The sequence below is a fragment of the Aulonocara stuartgranti genome, assembly GCF_965226115.1.
Source record: "Aulonocara stuartgranti genome assembly, chromosome: 3".
In the NCBI taxonomy this organism is placed as follows: domain Eukaryota; kingdom Metazoa; phylum Chordata; class Actinopteri; order Cichliformes; family Cichlidae; genus Aulonocara; species Aulonocara stuartgranti.
In genome coordinates this window covers 53,129,349-53,156,250 of record NC_138941.1, presented here as the reverse complement: position 1 = coordinate 53,156,250, position 26,902 = coordinate 53,129,349, and the positions used below count along the sequence as shown (strand labels likewise).

At 38.0% G+C, this 26,902-nt stretch overlaps 2 protein-coding genes and 2 long non-coding RNA genes across 4 annotated transcripts in view; 2 read left to right on the top strand and 2 right to left on the bottom strand.

Moving 5' to 3' along the window:
- Positions 1-26,902, bottom strand: part of LOC309702756 (uncharacterized protein) — a 156,707-nt gene that overhangs the window by 89,993 nt on the left and 39,812 nt on the right. The window lies entirely within an intron of this gene.
- Positions 700-15,977, bottom strand: LOC309703117 (uncharacterized protein; the record flags this gene model as incomplete). The annotated part of the gene is made up of 5 exons (XM_082527828.1): positions 700-1,978; positions 2,098-2,448; positions 2,556-2,611; positions 4,329-4,448; positions 15,781-15,977. 5 exons carry the CDS (start codon positions 15,975-15,977, stop codon positions 1,719-1,721), a joined length of 984 nt encoding a protein of 327 aa, XP_082383954.1. The 3' UTR covers positions 700-1,718.
- On the top strand, positions 17,048-18,592 carry LOC309702761. Its single transcript, XR_014275707.1, has 4 exons — positions 17,048-17,179; positions 17,328-17,442; positions 17,572-17,907; positions 18,383-18,592. It is a non-coding gene; the product is annotated as an uncharacterized lncRNA (long non-coding RNA).
- Positions 18,597-21,788, top strand: LOC309702763. Its single transcript, XR_014275710.1, has 3 exons — positions 18,597-18,668; positions 19,578-19,822; positions 20,211-21,788. It is a non-coding gene; the product is annotated as an uncharacterized lncRNA (long non-coding RNA).

The following is a 26,902-nucleotide window of genomic DNA, read 5'->3' as shown; positions in this document are numbered from 1 at the left end:
TCACAGGGAGAAGATGATCTGCAGGATCCTGCTGCTCATCATCCTCACCTCATGTGTCTCTGGTTAGTTTACAGCTTCACTTTATGAACTCCAAATAAAGCTCAACAACAGATTTGTTCCAGTTTAAGAGTGAATGAGTGAGCAGTTTTACAGGCCTTACCCTACGATATAAGCAGAGGAGAGTGGATGGATGGATGGACAGCTGCTTGTGTCAGCAATGGAGAAAACTGTGTAAGTTCTTGGAGTTCTTTTATCTGCTTGTGAATGAGGAAGAAACTCAAAGAAATTTGTTTACATCGTGAAAGTGCTTCTCTTAAATCAAAAGCACTTCTCGCTTTATTACCTGTTGAACAGGTAGTAAAAAACAATTTAGAAGGAATGCGGCATGAACCAACGAGAAACTGATATAACAACAATACAGCAGCTTTCTTATCTACCCAGACATATCAGGACACAATGGTGAAGGATGCATTCATGGATGTGTGAAGAGGTTTTTAAACACTTATCTGTAAATGGATAATTTCAGTCAGACTGAACCCAACACTATTGTGCAGAACTCTTGGCTCTGGCTTTCAGCTGTCTTAAATTATGAGGCAATAAATCACACAGAAAGCTGAATTTTTCTCACGTGAGTCAACAATGTTGAATAACCTAAGTATAAAACAAGAAATAGAATCAGCTCCAAAACTCAACTCGAAGTATGTGAGACTGATTTTATTGTTTTGATCAAAGGGCGATTTACAGTTTTGTGTTTTAAACGTGTCTATTAAAATGTTGCATTTCTGTCATTGAATATGTGTATAAACCTTTTATAAACAATCTATTCACTGACTGTTGCCTAAAAGCTGGAGTTGAACAGTAACTTTTTAACTAACAGGTGACTCACACTGAAAACAGCAGTACATGACCCTGTAACCATGTGGTCCTAACTGTTGTGACACTAATGAAATCTACAATGAGTATCATTGTAATGACACATCTTCATTCCTAACTAGTTAAAATGTAAATTGATAATATAACAGCGAAAATTCAGATCCAGTTACAAATGAAGTATTAGGGACTAACGGATAAACCCTTTGAAAGTTCTCCACTATGACTGTGTGGCAGGATGAGGTGCTCAGGAATAATGAGGAAAAGAGCAAGGGACTAATGATGATGTTCCAAGCACACACCATGGTTCATAAATAATCACAGCACACATAAATACCCACCACCAGGGCCCCCTAATCACCTCCTCTTTAGGCCTTCCTCTGAATAAGACTAACAATTTTTATTCTGAATACTTTATTAAATTAAAAAAAAAATACTTTTAAGTTCTGCAGATGGATCAAACAAGAAAACAAGTCAAAAAGCAACGAGGACACAACGAGGCAAAGCAACAGCCCAGAGATTAAACGTAGGCCAGAGAAACAGCAGTGGCCATGCTACAAAGTCATCAGGCTCAGACCACCGATCAAACTGCATTGCCCAATTCCTCTCCCTGAGTCGAGTCCATACTGTTAAGGTACAAAAGTTCAATACTGCAAACTGAACAACACCCTGCAGGATGTTGCCAGTGTCATCAGTTCTGCTATATGAATGCTATAAGAGGGAACCGGAAATGTATGAATTTAATCTGAAAGCTTTGGATGACTTATTGAATAATTTTAACAGTTTGGGAAATGTTTTCTTCCATTTTAACGTAAGCTTCTAAGAGTTCAGGGAGGTGAGGTCCTCAGTCAGATTAAGCTAATGGGTGGAGCTTCTGATGAAGAAGCAGGAAGAGACTCAGAAGAAGAAGAAGTCGAGGTGACCACACTACTCAGACTGTGACTGTTTACATGTTTACATTTTCTTTTCTCTGCTTTTAAACTCAGTGTGATGAGCAGAGCTGCAGCAGCTGCTGTCAGTATGAGTGCAGCATAGAGGCCGATGCTTCCTCGACTCTCTGTCTGTGGGTTCACTGTTGGAGTTTGATGTTTGGGCTCATCAGCAGCTGCTGGAAGGACAGAAAATATTATTTTATCCTGAAAGTTCAATCAATTCATCAAAGTTTATTATCCTAAAGTTCAACTAAAATATGACACTCATTTTTAAAGTTCTACTCAATCAACTTACCAGTGACGCTGAGTTTACAATCTTGAAAGCTGCTGCCACTATTTGTCTTCACTTCACATCTGTACAGACCCGAGTCATCAGTCCTGAGTCTGGACAGTTGAAGTCTGATTCGTCCTTCTCTGAGGGCGTCTTTGTCACTCTGGACTCGTCCTGAAAACTTTGCATTCTGAGACTCTGACACCTCAACACCTTCATGAACCTGATACAGGACTGAGAGTTCTGGACGACTGCAGCGGATCTTCAGTGAAGTGATGAAGCTGTCAGGTTTGGTGGTGAACGTCCACTCCAGTGTGATGTTGTGGTTCTCCTCTGCCTGATAGGAGGTCTGTGTCACATTGACTACAAATGATCCTGTTGAGGAGACAGAGAGGGAAAGAGAGGAGCAGACACACTGAGAACTGGAACAAATCTGTTGTTGAGCTTTATTTGGAGTTCATAAAGTGAAGCTGTAAACTAACCAGAGACACATGAGGTGAGGATGATGAGCAGCAGGATCCTGCAGATCATCTTCTCCCTGTAAGAGGAGACAGAGGTGAAGAGTCATCAACACATGAGGTCAAAGGTCAGAAGCAGTGATGCAGTTACAGAGTTTGTCCACCAGGAGAAAAAAGTAGATTTTTATGTGTTCATGTTATAAATAAATGTGTGCGCTGAGTGAACAAATAAAAGCGGATTAAAACAAAATCATTTGACTTCTCTTGGTTTGATCTGATTTCTATATTTATAAGTCAGACTGGACAGATTCCAAAGTTGGACATTAACTTGGGTTAAGTTTCATGATTAGTTCTGGGCTCTAAGTTTTTTTTTTATGCTGCTTCTCTGCTGAGTAAGCCGTTTATTGGGGATGCAGGGGTGGGCAACTCCAGGCTTTGGAGGCCGGCGTCCTGCAGGTTTTAGATCTCACTCTGGGTCAACACACCTAAATCACATGATTAGTTCGTTAGGCCTCTGGAGAAGTTCAGGACATGTGGAGGAGGTCATTTAGCCATTTAAATCAGATGGGTTGGATCAAGTACACATCTAAAACATGAGGCCTGGAGTTGTCCACCCCTGAGAGTGTAATTCATAAAATGTGCCTGTGTGAGTTCTTACATTACAGTGAAATCAGAAGTCACATCATCACGTGGTTAGCTTTGTAAAAAATGATGATCGATGGGTTAAAGAGAGAGAGAAGAAAAGGAGGAGATAAAGTACAGCAGCTGGTGTCTGCTCGTCTTCCCACTCACATTCTGCACACTCTAACAAACACATGACTGAGCTGAGCTGAGAGAACAGCAGTTCAGTGAGGGGGAGGGGGGTTATGATGAAAGGTGAAGAGTTGTTTAACATATGCTAGCATTTACACTTCGAAGCTAACCGCAGATTATATTAAATATAAATTCTAAAACTGAATACATTTCATAGTGTTAACCATTTTAAGCCCAACAAGTCCACCAGCTTATCTTTACATTCCTACATGCTGCAGGGCCATTCACATGTTTTCTGTAATTGAAAAGTTTAATTATGTGTCCATTAACAAAATAAGTTAAACTATATTTATATAAAACATGTGTATACTTAGTGCATTAGTTGTATTTTAACTATAAATAATTCATATTAGAAAATATAAAGCCTGCATATTTGTAAAGAAATGGCTTTGACTTTGCCACTCCATCGGATGTCTTTAGTTCCGCCCCTGCTGTAGTAGTGCCATAAATTAGGTAAACAGAAATACTGAGCTGGACTTCAGTGGCTGAGGATCATGAGAAGATTAAAAGGACACGATAAAACCATAATGCATACACTCCACGGGTGAATGCGCCGGTGATGGTCCTTATAACAACTTATCATAGAGCAAACACTCCAAAACAAGATGCCCATACGGCACTCTGTGGCAACTGGAGCAAATCCTCAAAGGACGAGCAAAAACGGAGGCAGCAGTTTTCCTCCACTGGCTGGGCCGATACACTTGAACATTCACCGCTGAATGGAAGTTCTGCATGGCAGCCATCTAGTCATAGAAATAACAAAATAGCTTTAGCTCCTAGTTTTGTAATTTGCCGTTGGTGGCAAAATGGCGCAAATGCTGCTTAGCCCAGAATTGAAAGAAAGCTATATCCACCTGAAGGAATACAACTGCCCTCTGCACAACAGCTGGAAATAAGGAATCGGGCAGTCTGCAAACAGTGCCGCAAACAAGCCACTAAAACACTTACTAAACAAATTAAGTGGATAAAGGATGGCAAGCACACCTGTGACTTTGTAGAGTCGGATCAAAACCGCCTGGTTCATCCCAAAAATGCACTGACGCCCGATTCCCACGATCAGAAATGCTGAAGGAGCAATCAATGAGGAAATGAACCCCGCGTGTCCTTATACAACAGACGCAGAAAGAGGGAAAAGTGGAACAAGGAGATAAACCTGTCTGACAGAAAATCACGCACCTGGGGGATGCACAGTAGTGATGTTCGATTCGTGAACGAATCGTTCAATACTCGAGAATCATGATTCACAAGCCCAACTGACTCACTGACTCATCCCTGTTGCTGTTAGCAAACTAATTCCATTAGTAGAAATATATGTAGCTTATAATTAAAATTGTGGGGGGGGAACAACAGCCAGTTTCGTAACAAAAGCATTTCTGCTCTGAACTGGAAGAAAAAACCCTGAGTAGAAGCTCACATCAAGAAAATAGCTCCTCGGTTCAGAGTAGCATCGCGCTGCTAACATGCTAACAACACATTTGAGCTACTCACCCCCTCCCTCCTGTGCTGAATCAAAGAGCGAGCGAACGAATCACTCACTCACTCACTCACTCACCCCCTCTCTCCCTCCTGGCTCACAGCTTCTTCTTCTTCTTGGTTGGCAACCAATGTTAAGGCGCATTACCGCCCCCTGGCTCACAGCGCAGTGGACATTTAGATGAGAAAATATATATTTGACACACTTAAGGAAAATACTAATAAAATACAAATAAACAAAATAAATGTTTATTAAGCAATTTTGATAGGAAGTTGCTTAATTTTAGAAATGTTTTTGCTCTTTTTTTCTCTATAAAATAGTTGTTGTTTTTTTTAAATCATTCATCTTAGCAGTGGGATTCACATGAAAAGGGAAACAAATTAAGTTTGAGTGAAAATGTAAAATTTTTGCACTCTCTGGTCAACTGACTCAGTGAATCAAATGACTCAAAAATCCGATTCACTTTGGTGAGTGACTCATTAACACCCGATTCAGTAAAAATAATCAAATTTACCATCACTAATGCACAGTACAGTAGTGCAATTCATCCTGATCGGTGATTGGTCAAAGTCTAGAGTGAAAGAGGAGGCCTGTGATTGGTGAAAAATGTGCAATGAAGAAGCCCTCTTTCATTTATTCAGTCTGTTGTCTGTTTTTTCTTAATCAGGTGATGTTTCCAGCTCCTTTATCCCACCGGACGCCTGGAATGCTGTCTGTGGTCTTCAGCATGATCACAATGTGTTATTTACGTATGTTGACTGGTTGACAATGACAGGACAGTAAGCATTATCAGTGCACATACAATAAAAGCATCTAGTTTTTATGCCAACATTGATGATGATTTTCCTTATAGCTCTTTTGAACCAAAACAGTTTGGAAAGTCTCCTGAAATCAACAGCAATTGAGAACGAATTGCTTTGTCTCCAACATGAAAAAAAAATGTTGACAGGCGAGGGTGCAGTTGTTGCAATGATAAAGCAGAACATCGCAGTTATCTGCAGCACAGTCACTGAAGACAGCGCTGAAAATCTAACACTTTCGTTCAGTTGAGTTTTCTCCTCTCAACCTCTGTTCACAAGCACGCTTCAGTCTTTCGCTTAAAACTCGATTCGGTCATTTATTAACATTTTTTTTCTTTTCCAGACTAAAAAAAAAGTTTTAGATGAATTGACTCTTTAGGTGTGACTCAAAGCCGTTCATCTTTTGGTTTAACCTGGTGTGTTTCTGATCAGTCATTCATTTCTAACAAGCAGCTTCTTCCGCATCCATTCTCACTTACTGTCGCAGCTGCAGACAATCCGTTCTGAATATAAGATCGTGTCTGTGACGGAGCAGGAAAAAGTGAGTTTATAGCGCCACCATCTGGACAGACAGGCTCATTTCAGCTCTAACTGTAGCTGAGTGTTGATGTTCAAACTGCAGCATTTCTGTGAGATTCTTTGAATGTTACTTTGTACATTTGGTGAAGCTGTTGGTGCTGTGATGCTCCTCTGAAACACTCATAAGTCAGCATATTACTGTGATACAGTATGTGTGTTTTCTTTAATCCTTCATTGTTTGTTTGTTTTTTCACACACAGTAGGTGACAGAATTGAACATGGAGGATCAAATGTAGACACTGGAGTGCAGTTCAGTAATTTAAGTCACAGAAAGAGGACGTAAAAATCTCTCAAAGAAAAAGTGCTACAAATCCACTCTTCTAAGCTGATGTCTTTTTTTGTCACACCAGATGCAGCTCTCTGCATCATCTATTCAACATTCTTATACATATGACCACAACATGTTTGTGCGATAAAGGAGAAATCATTTCAGCTTATACTACTTCTATTTAAGAAAATAATCTTCTCTCTCATTATTATTATTATTATCTAGACCAATCTAGACTCTCCAGTCACTTGAACACTGGACCCTTAAGTGCAAAGGAGGAAGTAAACCTCAAGTAAACCTCAAGGAGTTTTTAGCTCAGAGTTCCTCTGTTTTGTAGTTTTTCTACTTTCAAAGGAAAATGTCATTTGCAGCATCAGGTGACGTCAACATATCTGTAACCTGCTGCTCTAATACTGCACCGCCATAAAGAAAATAGTTATTGTTAGAGAGTTATCTCTGGGATGCTGGGATGATAGCTCCCTCAGGACTTAAACTCCAGTCAGAGAGTGGGGCACAGAGAGTGATGTCCGGATATACTTTAATGGAAGTTAACAGCAGCTCAACAGTACAGCAGTAGGCATACTTAACAAGTGTGGGCAGACGTGTGGTTCTGAATAACAAGAAACAAGGAGAAACAATTATCACATGTAAATATAACAATCATCACTTCCCAACATCACACCAATATAATGAACTGTAACACAGATAATGCTCAGAGGTGAATGCTCTGACATAAGAAAGTCCCACAATCCCATTTGAACAGGCAGGAAACAAGAATACCTGCATATCTCAGGCAACAGAAAAGCTAATGCCCCAAAATTAGGAAAAGTCGACAATTACATGGTCTTCAGTGCCCTCTAGTGGCTAAATAACCCAACTGCGGTGCACAGATCCAACCCGCAACAAAGGCTACGGTGGTAAGTCACATGCTTCTACCAATCTCGATAAATCTCCTGGCCTAAACCCCTGTAATTATCGTCAACAAGTACAACCCGTGCTATAAGTGGAAATGAACCCGTAGAACTGGAGGGATTTTGACTCACATTTGCGCAGGAACGCACACGGCTGGAGATCGCTATTCCCCTGCACTAAAACATGCCGCTCCCCGGCAGGACCGTCGTAAAAGCATGTGACGTCATCACCGCAGCAAACAGTAAGAACAAAGTGGAACTTATCGGCAGACATTACCAGTGCAGTTATAACTATGCGACTGAAATATAAGGAGACTTTCGGACAGTTATACTGTCAAAAGAAATGTTCATCCAGGTTGTGATGAGTTTTTTCTTTTCCCTTTTTTATTGTCACTGATGCTTCAGGTGTGAATATCTCATAAACAACAGGCAGCAGGTTCACTATGACCCAAACTCCAGACTCAGTAAAACATCATGTCAGTGTTACAGGATACAAACTCCACAGCAGTGGAAAGTTAAAGAAAGTCCATTCATAGTTCAAAGGTCGCTCTGCAGAGGATGATTTAAATGTTATCATTGGTCAGAATTAAAACAAGAAGCTTGAACTTTTTATAAAGATTACATTTGATCAAATTGTTTTTTGTTTATATATAGATATATTTAAAATTAATAAAAAAATAAAACCTTTTGCTGTGCCAGCTTCTAGCTTAGTTTGACAGTGTGTAGAACAAACCTGATGAAAACTTAAAGTCAGCCAAACACATCCAAATTTTGAGGCTGGGAGTAAAAAAAACAAATCTGACTGAGCCCAAAATCAGCTGCAACCCTGTGTGGTTATTACAGTAAACACAGCGGTCTTTTCTCTTTATTTATTTATTTTTTCATAAAGTGATTTATTGTGAGCAACACAAATTTGAACAGGGGGCAAATTTTGTTTTGGCACACTGATCATTACAGTCACAGCTTGTTGTCTTTAACAGTCTCAGTGTTTTTCTTTTCTTGTTTGTGTGCGAATTTCCCCAAATCATGCGATGATCATGATTACTGACAGTCTGGTATAAAAAGTAGTTTTGTTTGGAGTTGTGCAGGACTTGTCTTTGTCATTGTATCACAGAAAAGTGTCATCAAGATGTATTCATAGCCAGAGGCCAGCAGGTGTCACTGTGGAGATGGTTTCAGATTGTTTTGACACTTCAATATAATTCCTGCACAAATGCTTCAGTGTTTCACGAAGCCTCACTTTGCCCATCACTAGTAAGCAGGCACCAAGTGCTGTTACTGCCTGCTGCACACACTATCTTTTTCTCAGATCGACCAAACTGTCCGACCTGTAGATGTACATGGTTCATTCCAATGTGTCAGTTTAAAGATATCTCACTGAGTGTCAGAAAGACAAGTTTGCTTCTCTTCTCTACTGCAAGTGAAAAAAAAACTGCAGAATGTTTTCAGTGTCATCAGTTCAGCTATATTAAATCAATGTGGTGTTAAATTTTGTTATAAGAAGCAATGGGAAATGTTTTCATGTAATTTGAAAGCTTTGGATGTGTTATCAAACTTCTGAATTTCTGGAAATAATCGAATTATCTTTTTTACTCACAATTTATTCTAAGCTTATAATTATTTGTATTTTACTCTAAACTTGAAAACTTGAATTTATTAATTTTAAATTATGTCAAGGTCTGGGGTATGTGACACACTGTTCATGTGTTTGCACTGGTTGTTTCTGGTTTGAGTAGTATTCAATGTTGTTGTTGTTTTGTGGCCCTGCCAAGAGGAGATACTCTTTTGAAATGAAGACAAACTCAGCAGTTGGAAATCTCCAGTTCATGTGATGTGTATGATGAAGATGGTGATGATGATGATGATGATAGTGGTGGTGGTGGTGATGATACAGCAACATAACTAATAATTTTAATAATACATTTTATTTAGAAGCACCTTTCAAGACACCTAAAGACACTTAACAATAGAATAAAATGCATAATAGGACAATGACAAAATAAAGAACAATAAAAATAAATAAAAAGCACAACATAAAATAAACAAACAGTGGGTTCACAGTGAATATGGAAATATGAACAGATGGGTTTTGAGTTAAGATTTAAACTGGGAGAGAAAAGCAATGTTTCTTATATCAGGGGGTAGAGAGTTCCACAGCCTAATACGCTGAAGTGAAAAGAAGGCAACGCAAGCTGAATAGAAGAAGAACTGCTTTCTTTTAATGAGATTGACAGTTTGACCTACAGGTCAGAGTGTTTTTCCTGATTATGAGTTGAAAAATGCCATTTAAAAATATCTGACAACAACTTTGATGAGCTGCATTTTAGTTGGTACCAGTGTCAGAGTCTCCATCAGCTATTTAGTTTTAGAAGGTACATTTGGAATTTGAATTTTAAATCCTCAAAAATGAAACTGAGGACATGAACTTGAGGTGAACAGTTTGTTTCATTTTAAAACAAATTATTTTGACGTCATCACCATCATCATCATTAATCAGTGATAGACTGCCCGATGATCCGTGATGTTTAAGGGAAAGCAGGAAGGTGTGCCATTATTGTGCAAGGAGAAACGTCGCCATTTCTTTCTTTCTTTCTTTGGAGCCATGAGAGAGTTGATGCATTTTTTATGTATTTAATGGAGTAATGTAGTTTGGATTCCTACCTCAGATATTTGGACAATTTTGTTCTTTTTCTGTGACTATGCTCCTTCTGCGTCGGACACAGGACTCTGCAGGAAGTAAATGTCCACAGAGGCCTGCATGCTTATACGGTTTTATAAAAGTATATAACAAGTGTTCTATAAGGTTCCTCTGACATTTGTATGCTTTAAATAGGTGAACTGTACTTTAGATTTATAATTGCCTAAAGTATGAGTCTGCATTCCTCTTCAGATCAGAAATACGTTAGATATGTTTCTTCAGAATAATTTGAATCAATGGTTGTTGATCAATAATCCTTGTATATCAAGGAACCAACATCACTGCCCATTGTTCATTTAGTTTTAGTCATTGTGCAAATGTATTGTTGATAAGGTTGGGAAACCTGCAGTCGGCTGAGACTGAAGAAGTCACTTGGATGAGTGACGAAACGTTTTTCCCGCTCAAAACATTACATCCAGATGAACAGAATCAAATTTGGGGATTCAGAATCATTTGTTTGCAGCATTTTCAGCTGCATAAAAACACAAGTACATCGATTACGTCTGTGCAATCATAAAATCCATGTTAGAGATCAAAGAGTTTTTGAAGTAAATCTATCGTGAGTGCAAAACCTTCGATATGACAAAATGGTGTTTGAAATTCTTGCATCCGGAGCATTACTTTAAATCCTTGGATTTATTGAACAAGAAATCTGAAAATACACTGAACAAAAATATAAACGCAACACCTTTGTTACTGCTCCCATTCCCCATGGGATGGACGTAGAGACCTAAAATTCATTCCAGATACACAATATAACCATCCCTCCCAAACAGTGGTCACAAATCAGTCCAAATGTGTGGTAGTGGGCACATCTGCCATATTGAGATAATCCATCCCACCTCACAGGTGTGCCACATCAGGATGCTGATCTGACATCATGAGTAGTGCACAGGTGTACCTCAGACTGCCCACAACAAAAGGCCACCCTGGAATGTGCAGTTTTTTGCGCTATTGGGGGTCTGGGGACCCAGAACCGGTCAGTATCTGGTGTGACCACCATTTGCCTCATGCAGTGCAACACATCGTCGCATGGAGTCTATCAGATTGTCAATTGTGGCCTGTGGAATGTTGGTCCACTCCACTTCAATGGCTGTGCGAGGTTGTTGGATATTCGTGGGAACTGGTACACGCTGTCGTATACGCCGGTCAAGCACATCCCGAACATGCTCAATGGGTGACATGTCCGGTGAGTATGCTGGCCATGCAAGAACTGGGACATTCTCAGCTGCCATCTGCCCTGAACAATGTGAACCATGATTCATCCGTGAAGCGCACACCTCTCCAACGTGCCAGACGCCATCGAATGTGAGCATTTGCCCACACAAGTCTGTTACGGCGACGAGCTGGAGTCAGGTCAAGACCCCGATGAGGACGACAGGCATGCAGTTGAGCGTCCCTGAGACGGTTTCTGACAGTTTGTGCAGAAATTGTTTGGTTGTGCAAACCAATTGTTCCAGCAGCTGTCTGGCACACTTTCACATGTGAAAACTTTCTTAGACAATTCGTTCACTTTGCAATCAGCCTAAGCACTATACTACAGGTAAGCTGTGTGTGCGGAGTACAATGGAGGGAGCAGAAAGAGTGAGAAGTAGAGGAGGCCGAGGAAGAGGACGTGGAGGTGAAGAAGTAGGATGAAGAGGACGACAAGGACAAGGAGGAGCAAGAGGAAGACAAGGAGGGGGCAGAGGAAGCATGTTCACTGCAGACCACGTAACCCATATAGTCATTATGGCGATTGCAAATAATCCTATACTTGGAAATAAACACTTGTGTTTATTTTGATGTGTTTGAATAAACACCAGTACTTGAAGTTTGGATCCCTCTATGCTTATGGATCTATGACAGAAGTATGAGCTCAAACTGACATAGCCTACCTTGTGCACAGAGAAAGCAAAAGCCAGATGTGTTTTGTATTCATACCATCAGTGTGCAATTGGCCCATTGTGTGCTTAGTAGATGATGGCTTGTGTGTACTGTTTGATACGGAAACACCATTTTTACGAAGGTGTGAAGAGTTAATCTAGCTGTGTTTGCTTTTGCAAGAGAACTACAATGTTTTGATTATTGGGTGACAGGTTTTCTTATTTGTGTGAAGAGTTTTGCAAAATTAGCCAATAGTTACAAAAAATGTGCTTAAGCAATCAGAAAAAACTGTAATGATAGCCATACATGTGTATACTTTTGCTAGGAGTGTGTTGGAAATTTGGAAATTGAGTGTTGTGCAGTGAATTGTGCCTACAGTTTTGCAAAGTGTGTGTTACGAAATTGCAAACTGAGTGCAAAGCAGTTTTTGTGCTTTTAGTTTTGCAAACTCAGTGAGTGGTTTTGCTATATGTCTGAATAGTTTTAGGAATTGTACTACAGGAATCACAGTTTGGGTTTAAGCATTCAGAAAAAAACTGTAACTGCTTATTGATTCAAATATCTAATCAGCTGATCACATGGTAGCAACTCGGTGCATTTAGGCATGTAGACATGATCAAGACGACCTGCTGAAGTTCAGACTGAGGATCAGAATGGGGGAGAAAGATAATTTAAGTGAGAGTCATGAAGTGACTTTCACTACCAGATAGTCTGGTCTGACTATTTAAGAGCTGTTACTAATGAAGTGTGTTAAACTAAAATTCATGCTTGATCTTAGTCTTAATCTCTTAAGTCTTAAGCAACTAACTTTGTTAATTAGTCACTAAGTTTTCTTGAAGAATGGTCCCTTCACACTAACTTTGTTGGGATGTGGAGACGGTGTGTGGCTGCACTGCAAAGTGGACAGACTCTGAGAGCAGTATTAGTATAGTATTGATATTTTAAGTCTTTTTTTTAGGTTAGGTATGTAAATAAATAAAATAAGACATTGGTGGTTTTTCCTGCATAGATGCCAACAAAAATTGTTTAATTAGAACAAAGAAAAAATTCAAAAGATTTGCAACAAAATTGTATTTTAAAACAGTTTTGTATAGTAAATAATATTAACTGACTTCTTTTAAATTTGGTAACAAAGAAGAAATTTATTAATGTTGAAGAGAAAAAATGAAAGGATGTTAAGCATACAGCTTTATGCTAATTTTGTATATTCATGCTTCTGCTTTATTCAATAAACATTTAAACACATTAAGTTTTTTGCAGTTTGTTTTTTAAAAACAATCATTAGTGCATTAGATGTTTTTCACCAATATTTTTATGTTCATATCATCTAAAATATGTTTGTGTGTGTATCTTATGAAGATGATAGCTGAGCTCTTCTGAACCATCCCAGATTACAACCTTCCCACCAACACACAACACTGTGTGTAGTTTAAAGCTCAAAGTGTTACAGGTCTCAGTGGTTTCTCCAAATTCACAATTTTGATAAACATAAAAAAGAAAAACACACATCTGATGTCTATCATGTCTGATTTACATCTGCATTTTGTGTCTTTAAACCTTCCTGTCCATCTGCTTTTGTCTCAAGCATTAAGAATCACTTAACTTCAGATCCGAAGTGAACAGACATTTTTCAGCAGCACTTCTTTTATTCTGGCTCCAAACTGATTGAAGGAAGCAGCAGATGCTTTCTTTAAACAGACACATCTCAGAGTGGCTTTGTTTTCTCACCTTTCACTAAGTCCACTGAATACACTGTATATGGTTATAATCATGGGTTCATCACATACTATTTTATAAATCATAAAACTGCTGAAGTAAATTCACTTATTTATCACTGAACATAATTTGATTATAAATAACCTGATTTTAAACCTCATTGCTTTACCTGAATCCTGATTGTTGTAAAAACTGATTATAAAGTGTCACATGTGCATTTCTTAAACACAGTCTGCACTACATTACATAGAAATCTCTTCCTGAACTCATATATTTAAAGTATTTCAAAAAAAAAACTGGTGTGCCTTTGGCTTCCATGTGATGAACTGACAGGAGTGATGAGAAGTCATTATAAAGCTGGAAAATGAGAAAGAGCTCTCTCGCTCTCTCTCTCACTGCGAGACAGACCAAGTGCATGTACATGTTGGACAGCTCATCAGGAGGGACAGTCGATCAGAGAAACTGCAAAGTCGGGAAAGAATGAACAAAGCTGCAGGTAAATGCTGACAACTAAACACCACTAAGAGTCAGGGCCGGCCCTAGGGTTTTTGTGACCCTAAATAAGATTTTATATACAGCCCCAAAGCACTTCCAGCACAACCACCAAATCACACACACTGCTTATAACTAGACGAGGATGAACACACACAAACTAGAGTCAGTGCAGACCTCTGCAGATACATTCCTCTCAAGTGTTGAGTGTAGAAGCCTGTGGTAAAGTCATCAGTGACTGAAGCTTCGGAAGATCTTTCCTTAGCAGCAGCCATGTCAGCTGAGGCAGACGTTTCTGTTTTTATTATTTTTATTTTTCATACTTGAGCACCACAACTAAATATTACTGTAGGAGCCATTTATGTAATGTAAGGATAATCAAAATTCTGTAATTAGATGTAGCTTTTCATATCTGGCCCAGCAATCTGCTAGTTAGGTACACACTGGGGCTAACCAGAAGTTAGCTTCCCAACCCGAAGTACTTCAAAATTGCAGATTCTCAGGATGTAAAATCTTCTTATGCAAACTACAAAGACATTTACCTGATGCTAAAAGTCTTATTCAATGTTGTGTGAACTTGCGTGACAAGGGCTTAAATGTAATAGATTTATATGTAAAAGTACAAGAGAGAGTCATTGCAACAAGCAACACAGAAAGTCATGTGGCCCCCTCTAGTGGTTGTTGGGGACAATTACAACTGGCTGCAGAGCACGAGGAAAGTAAGGCATGCAAAGAAACAATCTGATCCCTTATTATTATTATTATTATTATTATTGTAGAAGCGTCTGTGGCTGTTTGATGGTCTCAGTTTTTGAGTGAAGCTGAAACGTTGATTTGACAATGGAATTAATTTCTAATGTTCCTCAAAAGTCAAAAACAAAGTCTTGTTATAGCTCAAGACAAACATGATGTGTAAAACATATTCACACCGTGAGGTGATGACAGTATGAGGATTTTTATAACTATACATTCATCTAGTACAGATCATTATACTGGTCTGTCTCCAGGTACTTCTTTCATGCATTTATTGACAGCATTGACGGGATGTAATCTATTTCGACAACTGGTACCAGAAAACGGTGGAAACAGAAATATTGGTCTACTAGTTGTACTTGCATATTAAAGTAACAAAGCAATGCCGGGAATCATTTAATGCCAAGTTGCTGTTTCTTGCGAAAGATTTTCATTGAATATATTCATAATGCTCTAACTTGCTATTCTGCAGGGGAAGAACTGTGAGTGTGTATTATGTAATCTAATGTGCTGGTATATATATTGCGCCTTTATAGTCTAGGCTTCTTTGGTCATTACCACATATCCGTATTCTTTTTTCCTTTTTGGGATAACATGAGAAAGTAACCTTAGTGGAGAAAAATAGTAGGCTTGTTAGGACATAATGATTGGGGGATAAAATACAGCAATACTTGAATAAAATTTTGTAATTGTGTTTTGATGAAGCTCCATAAATGCATGTTAAAATACTCAGACTAATAGTTTTACCTGTGGACTTTCACAGATTTATATGTGTTCTTCTACCAGAGGCCTAGGAGTTTAAGGGTTCGGAGTACTATCATAACTGTGCTCTTCTGGACAGAGACCTCTGATGTTGTGACTGGAATCTGCTGCTTTCACTCTTCCAGTTTTGAGGTTACAGCTCCCAATGGTCCTATTACCACCGGGATCCCTCTGGACTGTACCATCCACATTTGCTCCAGTTGTTCCTTCAGTCCCTGGTACTCTTGCTCATCCTCCTTCTTCCTCAAGTTTCCCTCTGCTGGCATTGCCACATCTATCACAACTTCAGAGTTCTGCTGCTTGTCAAGCACCATCATATATGGTTGGTTGGCCAGAAGCTACATGTTGATTTGCCACATAAGTCCAGTAAGACTTTTTAATCTGTGATCTAGAAGCTTCAATTCTAGCAGTTTAAAAGCAACCTAACATCAGAGGACTAAACATATTTGGGGGGTTGAACATTTTAAAAATGTAACACTATAATGACAGTGCCTTGGTTGAGTAGACCTAATATCAGTATGTAAAAATGGATTACACTAAAGTAAATTGATGACATGTGCAATGGCATGACATGTAATTCATATGTATCCATTTTCTTTAAGTGTTGTTTTGATGTTACAAAGAGTAAACTTGTCACATACAGCAGTCTAATAGCTGAGTGGGTATTTTTGGGTAGTTTAGTTGTGCATAAAAGTGCAGTATCTTTGTGGTAGCATAAAATGTTCTTTAAATAAACTGACTTCCTCAAAATGATATGCTTATCTCACAGATCACTTGCAGAGAACCACTGTCCAGTGACTCAGTAAAGCTGAAACCACACCTAATAAAGCTACTTGATTTTAGTGTTTCAAAGATTTTGAATGTCACTCCTGTCGATACAAATGGCTGCTTGGACACTTTCAGCTGTGCTATGAGTTCAGCTTGTGTCCCATTATTTGGACAGAGACCTTCTGTTTCTTCACTCTCTCTGGATTTTTCAGAAATTAAAGGTTATGGGGGAAGTTGTACTTTGGGTCATTCTGACAGTCAGACAGAGAACAGCTGTGTCAAAGTCAATTGTGAAGCGCCTCCTTAACTCCATATTCAACAAGAAGCATTATTCAAAATTCAGAAACTCCTTTAGTTACAAAGTAAACAAGTTCCTCAGATTGAACAAGGATTAGGAAGTTGTTTTATGGCCCCTGCATATTCCTAATCTAACTGTGATATTGCACTGATATTTGTAACCTCGGATTGATTAGGACTCAGTAAGAATAACTTCAGTTACAAATAAACAAACAAAAAACCCCAAAATGAAACGAGGAGTTTTATAAGTTATAGTGAAACTCTGGAAAGTATATAAATAAAATTAATTTACCAGAAGCATGAAAGTTTTTTTTTATCTGCTTTCTGTTTCCCTTTCATCATAAAGCTGCATCAGCAGTATTTTAAGGTCACAAAGTCAAATTTAATCTGAAATTTGTTAATTCACAATCACAGCATCAAAGATGTTTCATGATGAACAAACTGCGTACAGGTAGATTAATGATGTTGATGTTTGTACACATGTACACTGTATCATCGCATCACTATCCTCATTAGCATGTTTTGTGTGTAACTGAACAAATATAAGGAAGTGAAAAAAAGGGAACAAGCGACTAAACAGTTGTCTTATAATCTGACAGACACAGACGGAGTGAAGTGTCAGGCGCTGTTCTTCTGAAGTTTAACAACTTTTCTGCATCAGGATCAAAACCAAAATGAAAATCCTCCATTTTCTCTTCTTTGTTTTCTTGTCAGGTGAGGACTGATTACCTCATTGTCTCTTTCATGCTGCTCTTTATTCATTTTTATTTTTTATGGGAACTTTATAAAATGCACATATTTGCATTTGATATTCATCTTACTATTATTATTCTTATCTGACAGATCCAGCTGTGCTCGTCAAGGCAAGGCTCAACATATATTCTGCAGCTGAAGGAGGAAATGCTACACTTAACTGCCACTTAACTTTACCTGGAAGCACAAAGTTCTTCTGTAAGGAAAAATGTGAGCGAACAGAAAATATCCTCATTAAAACAGATGGAAGCACAGCTCAGAGTGGGAGATACAGCATTAATTATAAAGATGGATCTTCAGGAAAAGGAATTGTGTCTGCGACCTTCACACACATGATCAAGTCTGACGCAGGAATGTACAGGTGTGGTTTGGGAAAATCTTCTGCTCCGGATTCATACTCAGACTTTGTGGTCAGAGTTTCAAATGGTGAGTTTATACTAAAGTATGTGTGTGTTTCTGTCCATGTGTTTTAGCCTAAGTACTTGCACCTACAAGCATCACATTATCAGATGTGTCTTGGTTTTAACAGCAAAACCCTCCCAAGTTAACATCTCTGATCAAGAATAATAGAAGTAAGAAGTTTGCTCTGTTTGCCAAAATTGAACAGTGGCTAAACATTTGATATTATGGGAAAATTTAAATATAGCAGATGAAAGGTCAGCCCTCTGTACTTCCAAATCTTCATTATGTGAATGTAACATTTTGAATGGCTTCTTTAAATATGCTAATATTATTGTAGAGTAGTCACTGATCCTGCCCAGGGTCAGGTGAGTGTTTTCTGAGATTTTCACTGATTTTATATAAAAATCAGAATATCATCAATCATGCTTACATGCTACAGGAAATGCGACACAACAGCTTACAGGAAGTACAGACTAATTCATGTTCTTCTGCTTCACAGATCTGGATAAAAACTCTGGTTTTACTCGCACAGAAACTGAGGGAGAAGCAGTCACATTGGGATGTGCCTATACTGTGTATGGGCAGAGAAAGTTCTTTTGTAAGAATGAGTGTAAGAATGAAGGGGAGATCCTCATTGACACAAGCAATGATAAATCTGTGAGTGGCAGATACAGCATTGAATATACAGCAGGATCTGCGTTTGGACTGCATGCGAGGGTACAGGTGTGGTTATGGAAACCCTTTGTCTCCAGATTCATACTACAGTACCAGTCTTGTTGTCATTGGTAAGTAGGATGGTAAGAAATATGTGATTTAAAAAAAAAACAATAGCATGCTTTGTCATTCAGTAGGATAAAATAACATAAAAACTGAGGACTCCTGTTACTCACTGTCACGGTCGGGGCTATTGTCTCTTTTCAGTGTCTTTTTTTATTATCTTTTCTTTTGTTATTTTGAATAACACCTTAATTTATTTAAGTTCTAATGAGATGCCTGTATCCTGCAGTAAAACCTGAGCAGAAGATTTGTGACTCATAATTGTATGAATGAACATTTGGCAAAAGTGCAAAACAATCTCTATGTTAAATCTTTTGTTGGAGGTAGTTGTTCTTATAAATTTTCTCTGTTTCTTCAAAAATGTCTGTTCACATACATATAAAATCATAGCCACTAGCTGAGGCCAAATGTATTAAAGTGTTACAGTCAAGTTGTGTTGGTGATGACATTGTGTTCAAATGACAGACAAAACCTGTGTCTCAAATGTGGCTTGAGAAAATTATGAATCAAACTGAATTTCAAAAAATCAGACCGTTATCAGTTCTAGTGTAAAAGCATGATGGTGTTATATTCTGAACAGCATTTTATTTGTGATAGTCAAGCTACGGTTGATTGCTAATTTTACAGTTAATGTACAATACACTGCAGAATATAATATAATCATGTGCCAAACAACCATCTGTCACACCAACATCCAACCTCACTTTTTCAGTGTGCACTAAAAGTTTCCAAATTAATGTTTTGAAGAGTTTGAGTTCATCAGGTGATGTGGATTGACACTGAGATTGAGTGAGAGGCTGACCATCTAATCTGTTTTAAAGATTTCATTATAATGTTAATGATGCATTTTGTATTTGGCAAATGTTTTTATTTTCAAGTATCACTACTCTTTTTTTAAATTTGTGTATTGTTCACAGGTTCAAATCCACATACTTCGACACCACAAGCAACAACTAAAACAACAGCACAGAGACAGAGTTTCACTCCAAAGATTTCTACGTCTTCATCAGATTGTCCTCACTCCTCTTTGGGTCTGGTTGTGTGTGTCTCTCTGATTGGTGTTTTACTGATGGCTGTTTTCATCCTGCTCCTCTACATTTATAAGACAAGGAGGAACACTGCACTGAACATCAGAGAAAATGCAGGCAACAAAAACATGGAGGTGAGTTTCTGTCACTTGTTTACTTTCTGTTTATACAGGTTTCAGTGACTACTGTTTAATCACTGTGATGTTCTTAATGAAGTGTAGTGAAAAATGAATATTTTTTTTTAATTAATAACAGACCAAGTTACAGAAACATGTTCTCTTTTTGTTCTAGTACTTCTTATTGTTATTGTTATTAGGTTGGTTCTTCTGTATTTGCATGTTTTTTTTCTTTCCCAGACAAGCATCAGTTCACCATATCTAAATATGTGAAATCACATTTAGCCCTGTCAGTATTTTGCTCTGAAGCAAAACTGCTGTACTTCTCATTTTTAATAGCATGAAACTGATAATGCATAATGTTTTTGAAACCTCAGCTTTTATGTTGTTGATGTTTTATTTTCAGTTGTCTGGCACATACGAGAACTGGGGTCCACCCTCCCAACATAAAGGCAGTAAGGACCAGGATCACGTCTACTCTGCTTTGTAAAAAGCACAAGTCTGAAAATGCTAATGTTCTGATGCTTTTTTTTTCTCTTTGGGCAAGTTTAAGATCTTATATAATTTGTTTCACACACATATAAATATATATGAACTGAGCTTATTTTTTCCAGTTACTTTCTTTCTATGTATTCTTGACTTCTTTCTTTATCCATAAATCTGACTGAATGAAACATTCATGTACCACATTTAAAAATAATGAAAAGTCTGTAAGTGTACTAAGATTTTTAATTACTGGAGATCAGGAAAAGTCCATTATGTTTTCCATTTTTATTGACCTATTTAGCATTTCACATATATTTAGCATGGTAGCAAAAAAGCTTCAATATGCAATCTTAGCTTTGTAACACTGAGAACATGCTTATTACGCTGCATTATAAACATTTGAAGAAGAGATCAGTAGAAATATGTTTTATTGACAGAAACAGAAAACCAAAAGCTTTTTTCTAACATGCAATAAAATGGTTCACAAGCTGGCCAAAAAAAGGAAGTTGAGCCTGATTAAAGCTTAAGAAACTTTACCTCTCCTCATCCTCACCATCACCCTCAGAGGAGCTTTGTCCTGTTCTTTATTGTGGTGGTGAGGGAGGTTGTCAAACTAAAGAAGAAGGCTTTGGCTGGTCTGAAGCAGCAGACCGATACGGGAGGGCCAAAGTGTTGTGGCCTCAGCAGTTGCGGAAAAAAACTTGGTAGTTGGAGGAGGTTGTGGGTGAGACAATTCACAGTTTGCTTAGAATCCATAACAAAGAAAACCAGAATAAACAAATAAACACTTACTTGTTTAGATGTGCAGTGTATGGGAGCAGGTGCATGATGGTTTCAACAGGCTCAAGTACAGCAGTCACTCAGCATCAGCACATCTATTCTCTGTAAGAGGAACTCAGTTGCACATCAAGGCAGACTCACTCCAAAACCTCTGAATGCTTATCACAAACACTGTAATTACCGCTGGATCCCTCTGCACACGTCATTCACAACACAACATGTTGTTGCTCAGCATAAGGAAACAGACTGAGAAGTGTGTATTCAAAGGAGGCATTCAGGTGGAGTATTGCAGGCAGTCACAGCCCAGAACTAAATATGAAACTAAGCACAAAGTAATGTCCAAGGTTTTTTTAATCAAGTGATTCTAATTTTTGTTCCAGGTTCTGTTTATTTGGTATTTTCTATGAAACAAAAAAAATTAATGTGAAATAATATAAGTTTCATATAGAAGACTTATGTTGTTGTGATTCTCTTTGTTTTGCATACACTGTAATGAGTGAATCAGGTCAGACTGTAGATTTTCCTTCTTCTAGCTGTGCTGACTGACCTTTGACCTCATGAATGAAGCATGACGTTTTCCTGCTTAGCTGACTGGATGCATTACAGTCAGACACCGGCCTCAATAAGAGAAACAAGTTTATGTATATACATCATTATAGCTGAATGTGTGTACGCCAGAGGGCGCTGCTTCTTTTGATTAAATCGTCTGTTACAGTTTTTTCTGATTGCTTAAGCACATTTTTTGTAACTATTTTGCAAAACTCTTCACACAAATAAGAAAACCTGTCACCCAATCATCAAAACATTGTAGTTCTCTTGCAAAAGCAAACACAGCTAGATTAACTCTTCACACCTTCGTAAAAATGGTGTTTCCATATCAAACAGTACACACAAGCCATCATCTACTAAGCACACAATGCGCCAACTGCACACTGATGGTATGAATACAAAACACATCTGGCTTTTGCTTTCTCTGTGCACAAGGTAGGCTATGTCAGTTTGAGCTCATACTTCTGTCATAGATCCATAAGCATAGAGGGATCCAAACTTCAAGTACTGGTGTTTATTCAAACACATCAAAACAAACACAAGTGTTTATTTCCAAGTATAGGATTATTTGCAATCGCCATAATGACTATATGGGTTACTTGGTCTGCAGTGAACATGCTTCCTCTGCCCCCAGCATCTGGTCATCTAGCAATTCTGTAAAGTAACAATTTCAGTATTTTTACATCAATGGTATTGGTGTGTTTCTCATTGGCATATGGCAGTGCTACGAATCTTTGTGCGAAGTGACTGTACTAACCGATTCTCATTTCAAAATGTCCTTATGGTACTTGCTACAGTGTAGCGGCTCGAGTTAGGCTGGACCCGTTGGCCAGCTACCCTCAGGGTCATTCCACGGTTGATTACATGGTCCACTATTGTAGCTCTGATGTCATCAGCAATTCTATTTCTTACTCTTCTTACCCTTCCTCTCCCCCCTCTCCCCCCTCCTCGTCTTCCTCTTGCTCCTCCTTGTCCTTGTCGTCCTCTTCGTCCTACTTCTTCACCTCCACGTCCTCTTCCTCGGCCTCCTCTACTTCTCACTCTTTCTGCTCCCTCCATTGTACTCCGCACACACAGCTTACCTGTATTATAGTGCTTAGGCTGATTGCAAAGTGAACTAATTATCTAAAAAAGTTTTCACATGTGAAAGTGTGCCAGACAGTTGGCAAAATAGTGTAAATAATGGCCATACATGTGTATAGTTTTGCTAGGAGTGCATTGATCATTTGGAAATTGAGTGTAAAGCAGTGAGTTGTGTTTACAGTTCTGCAAAAAGAGTGCTGTGCAGTGGATTGTAGCTACAGGTTTGCAAAGTGTGTGTTACAAAATGGCAAACTGAGTGCAAAGCAGTGTTTGTGTTTTTAGTTTTGCAAACTCAGTGAGTGGTTTTGCTGTAAGTATTAATAGTTTTAGAAATTGTGCTATAAGAATCACAGTTAGGGTTTAAGCATTCAGAAAAAACTGTAATGTAATGTAAACATATCAGATTCAGGACAAACTCTTTCTGCATATAAATAAAGATTGATTCAACTTTAGCACTGTAGGAAATAATAGATTCACATTTGTGTTTACAGAGTTAGAAAGTGTTTTATTTCATTTAGTTTGAATCATGTTCTGTCACAGAAAAGTTCATAGACTATATAAATCATTTGATAACAGCTTCTCATCACAGGAATCATCTGTGTGAACAGGTTTAAATACAGGAAATAAATAGAACAGGTACAAACAGTGTAAATATCACAGTAATATACTGACTTATGAGTGTTATAGAGGAGGAGCATCACAGCAGCAACAGCTTCACCAAATGTACAAAGTAACATTCAATGAATCTCACAGAAATGCTGCAGTTTGAACATCAACACTCAGCTACAGTTAGAGCTGAAATGAGCCTGTCTGTCCAGATGGTGGCGCTGTAAGCTCACTTTTTCTTGCTCTGTTACAGACATGATCTTATTTTCAGGCTCTGAACGAAGTGACTGTCTGCAGCAGTGTGAATGACTCAGAGGAGGAAGAAGCTGCTGGTTGACATGAACGACTGATGTCGGAACAACTTTGTGGTTGTTCGTGTAAAACCACAAAGATGTTACAAATTGTTTCTGTTTGTTCTGCTTGGTAATATAAATTGAGCACTGTGTCTCTCTCATGCTCAGTCAGTGTGTCTGTAATCCGTCCGTGGATGTTTGTGTGTGCAGAATGTGAGTCTAAAGAAGAGCAGACAGCAGCAGAAAGTATTTTATCTGTAACTCTGTTTTCATGTCAAAACGTCTCTGAGAGTGTTTAAAGTGAAATCTCTGCTCTCATTATCATTAGGTATAATGTTATTATCCTGTTAAGCTCCAAAGGGCTTTCAGAGCTTCCTGTTTGAAAATGACTTGCCCAAAAAGAAGGGAGTATTTATCTGCAATTACAAACTGGCACAAGCTTTGGACCACACTGTAGCTCAAAGGCTACTTACTGAAAAAAAAAAGACAGTTTATTCATTTTAAATGATTCACTGATTGTTGATGAGTTGCACCTGACCAAATGTATCAACCATAAAACAAAAGGTGGGCTCTTGTATATCCATGAAACATTTAAAAGAACAACATCAAAAACAGACCTGTGTGTGATAACATTAGCTGTCCGCTTACATGAACCATCAATTGTCAAATTGTTTATTTATTTTGTTTATTAAATCTTCTTCTTCTTCATAAAAGAATGAAATATCAATTTTAATATAACTTTTAAATTGTATGATTTGAAATTTCTATTTATTTATTTTCAAAGAAACAATAAATATTAATAAATATATCATGTAAATGTATCATATGTAAATATGCCAGAGTCAGCCATAAGGCAACTTTCATCTCTAGTCCCATAATATTTGCTACATTGAGCATTTTGTGCACTTTATTGCTTATACATTTATTATTTTTAGGTTTTCAGGTGAAAAAAAAATCACATCGATGAAGCACTCTCAAAAGAGAAAACACAGGAAACATTTATGACACGTTTACTGACACTTGAGCATGATTACAAGTGTGTCATTGTTGGATTTGATTTCCCCCAAACTGCAGGATCTGCAGGTTTTCATGTCTCTGCATAATGACTCATCAACATGTGAGGAGAAAACGTACAAATCCATCATACACACAGTATATATTATAAAGATACACAGTTAATGTTTAACATTAATACATATCAGACACACAAGAGTCTCATCAGTCACTCAGTGTGTGAAAACAGACACTGACTTGACACAGATGTAGTAACAGGTAAAATTAATTTTAGTAACAACTCAGAATATTTTCCGCTAATGCTCACTATGTTTCAGTTATTCGGCTCAGGTTATAATAAAACAACAAATATATGACATCAGTGAGCAAGATTACAACTAATAAAGTCATTTAATGGTTAATGACTAAATATCAAAAAAAGATTATTCCTAGTTCAATAAGACAACATATAAAAATAAAAGATTCATTTCTTTGTAAAAATGAGAACAAAATAAAACAAAAATACTCAGTTCTCAGGCGGGTAAAACTCATTATAAGATAAGATCAATTCAAAGGTATTGTTCTTCAGATGTAGACATGTTATTTAACAGCCCGCCTACAAGGGAGAAGTCACGCACTGTACCAGCGATATTGGATCAGTTACAACCAGGTCAGCCATGCTGATGGTCTCTCAGTTTGAGGCTTGGTCTGATTCACAGTCGATTGCTGCTTGTACATGTGAAGCATTTTACAGAGAAATGTAAGTCACAATATTGGAACTGTTTATGTAGGCCTGCAGGCTCTGAATGAATAACGTGCCCTATATTCTTGTGAGGAGTGGTGATGGCCAAATAAAGCTTCAGAAGCATTTAAGCTTGTATCAAAAAAGGCTCCTGTGACCAAAAATATGAAAAGTACCTTGATTCTACCAATTAAAATGAAATACTTCATGATTCTCCATTTAAAAGAGCTCAGCTGACAACTTTTGTTTAATATCATGTGACAGTTCTGTCTGGTGAGCTTCACCCCGTTTTCAGCAGGTGACATTTTTTTTCGAGCTGCAAGGATTTCAGTTTTGTAATTCTTGTAATTATTGAATTCATGTTTTTGATACTATTGCTTCTATTACACACGTCGGTTATATATCAGTTGTTAAGCTTAACATAGGAATGCTTTACAAACATTCAGAAATGAACTTACACATTTGCTGTACTTCTCTGGGATAGCTTGCTCAGAGATGCAATGCCGGTTTGGCAGCACTTAGCAAGGCTCCAGATGCTTTCAGTGTGATGTAACTCCAGACCGCCGACAGGTCTCACACACCACAGCCGCTCTATCATGTGACGCATACTTCTCCGACATACTAATGTCACCTCCTGGGTTACATTTTGTGAGGTGCTTTTGTGAACCAATTGGTTATCGACCTACATTATTTAGTTTACATCTGTAATGCCAAAAATATCCACCAGAAGGCACTGTGAATGGAAACTGTTGGCTCTTCTTATACCTCTCCCAACCAGGAAGTCAGAAACCAAAAACCATCCAACATATTTTGAGTGTTTTTGATGAAACTAAGACAGGAAGACAAATTTTTTTGATATATGATAGTGTTAGAAGACTCACTAAACAGATGTATGTCACTTGACAGCATTAAAAAAGTGAAATTAAATGTTTAATGATTTTTTTAAAAAAGTGGTCAAAGTGGTTTATTTGTCCCTTTATGGTGCTAATGCTAACATAACCTAAATGTTATTAAAATTGACTATTTGCCATAAAATCAGACCACTAGACCCATTTTGTTTATCCATTGCTATTGATAAATTACATTAAGTGTTAGCACAGCAAGAATAGGCTGAAATAATTTCCTCAGTAAGTCATTTTTGTAACTTTCTGAGTTAATATTAGTAAATATTGTAAAAATGAAGAATAACACGTGGAAATCACAAATATCACAACTGATTACCTTTTAACCAAATTACAGTAGCTGGTAAATTAATATTACTAAGTTGTCAAAAATTTTAATTTCATGTTTAACAAGTACTATATGGACACTAAACAATTATATTGTCACAAACTGAAAGCAGGGACTCAAGCGCAGAGCAGGTTGACGTCTCAGAACACGATTTATTTACACACCAGTGCAATAATATATACAGTGACGGGGAAAATTCAGGGTTCCGGGGGATTAGGGGAAGGCTCTCTCTCACGCTCGCTCACGTCCTCACAACCGACTCACACACATTCGTACCGCGAGGAGGTCACAGGTCCGGGAAGATAAAATGGAACAGGAAAGGGAGAAATCACTCAC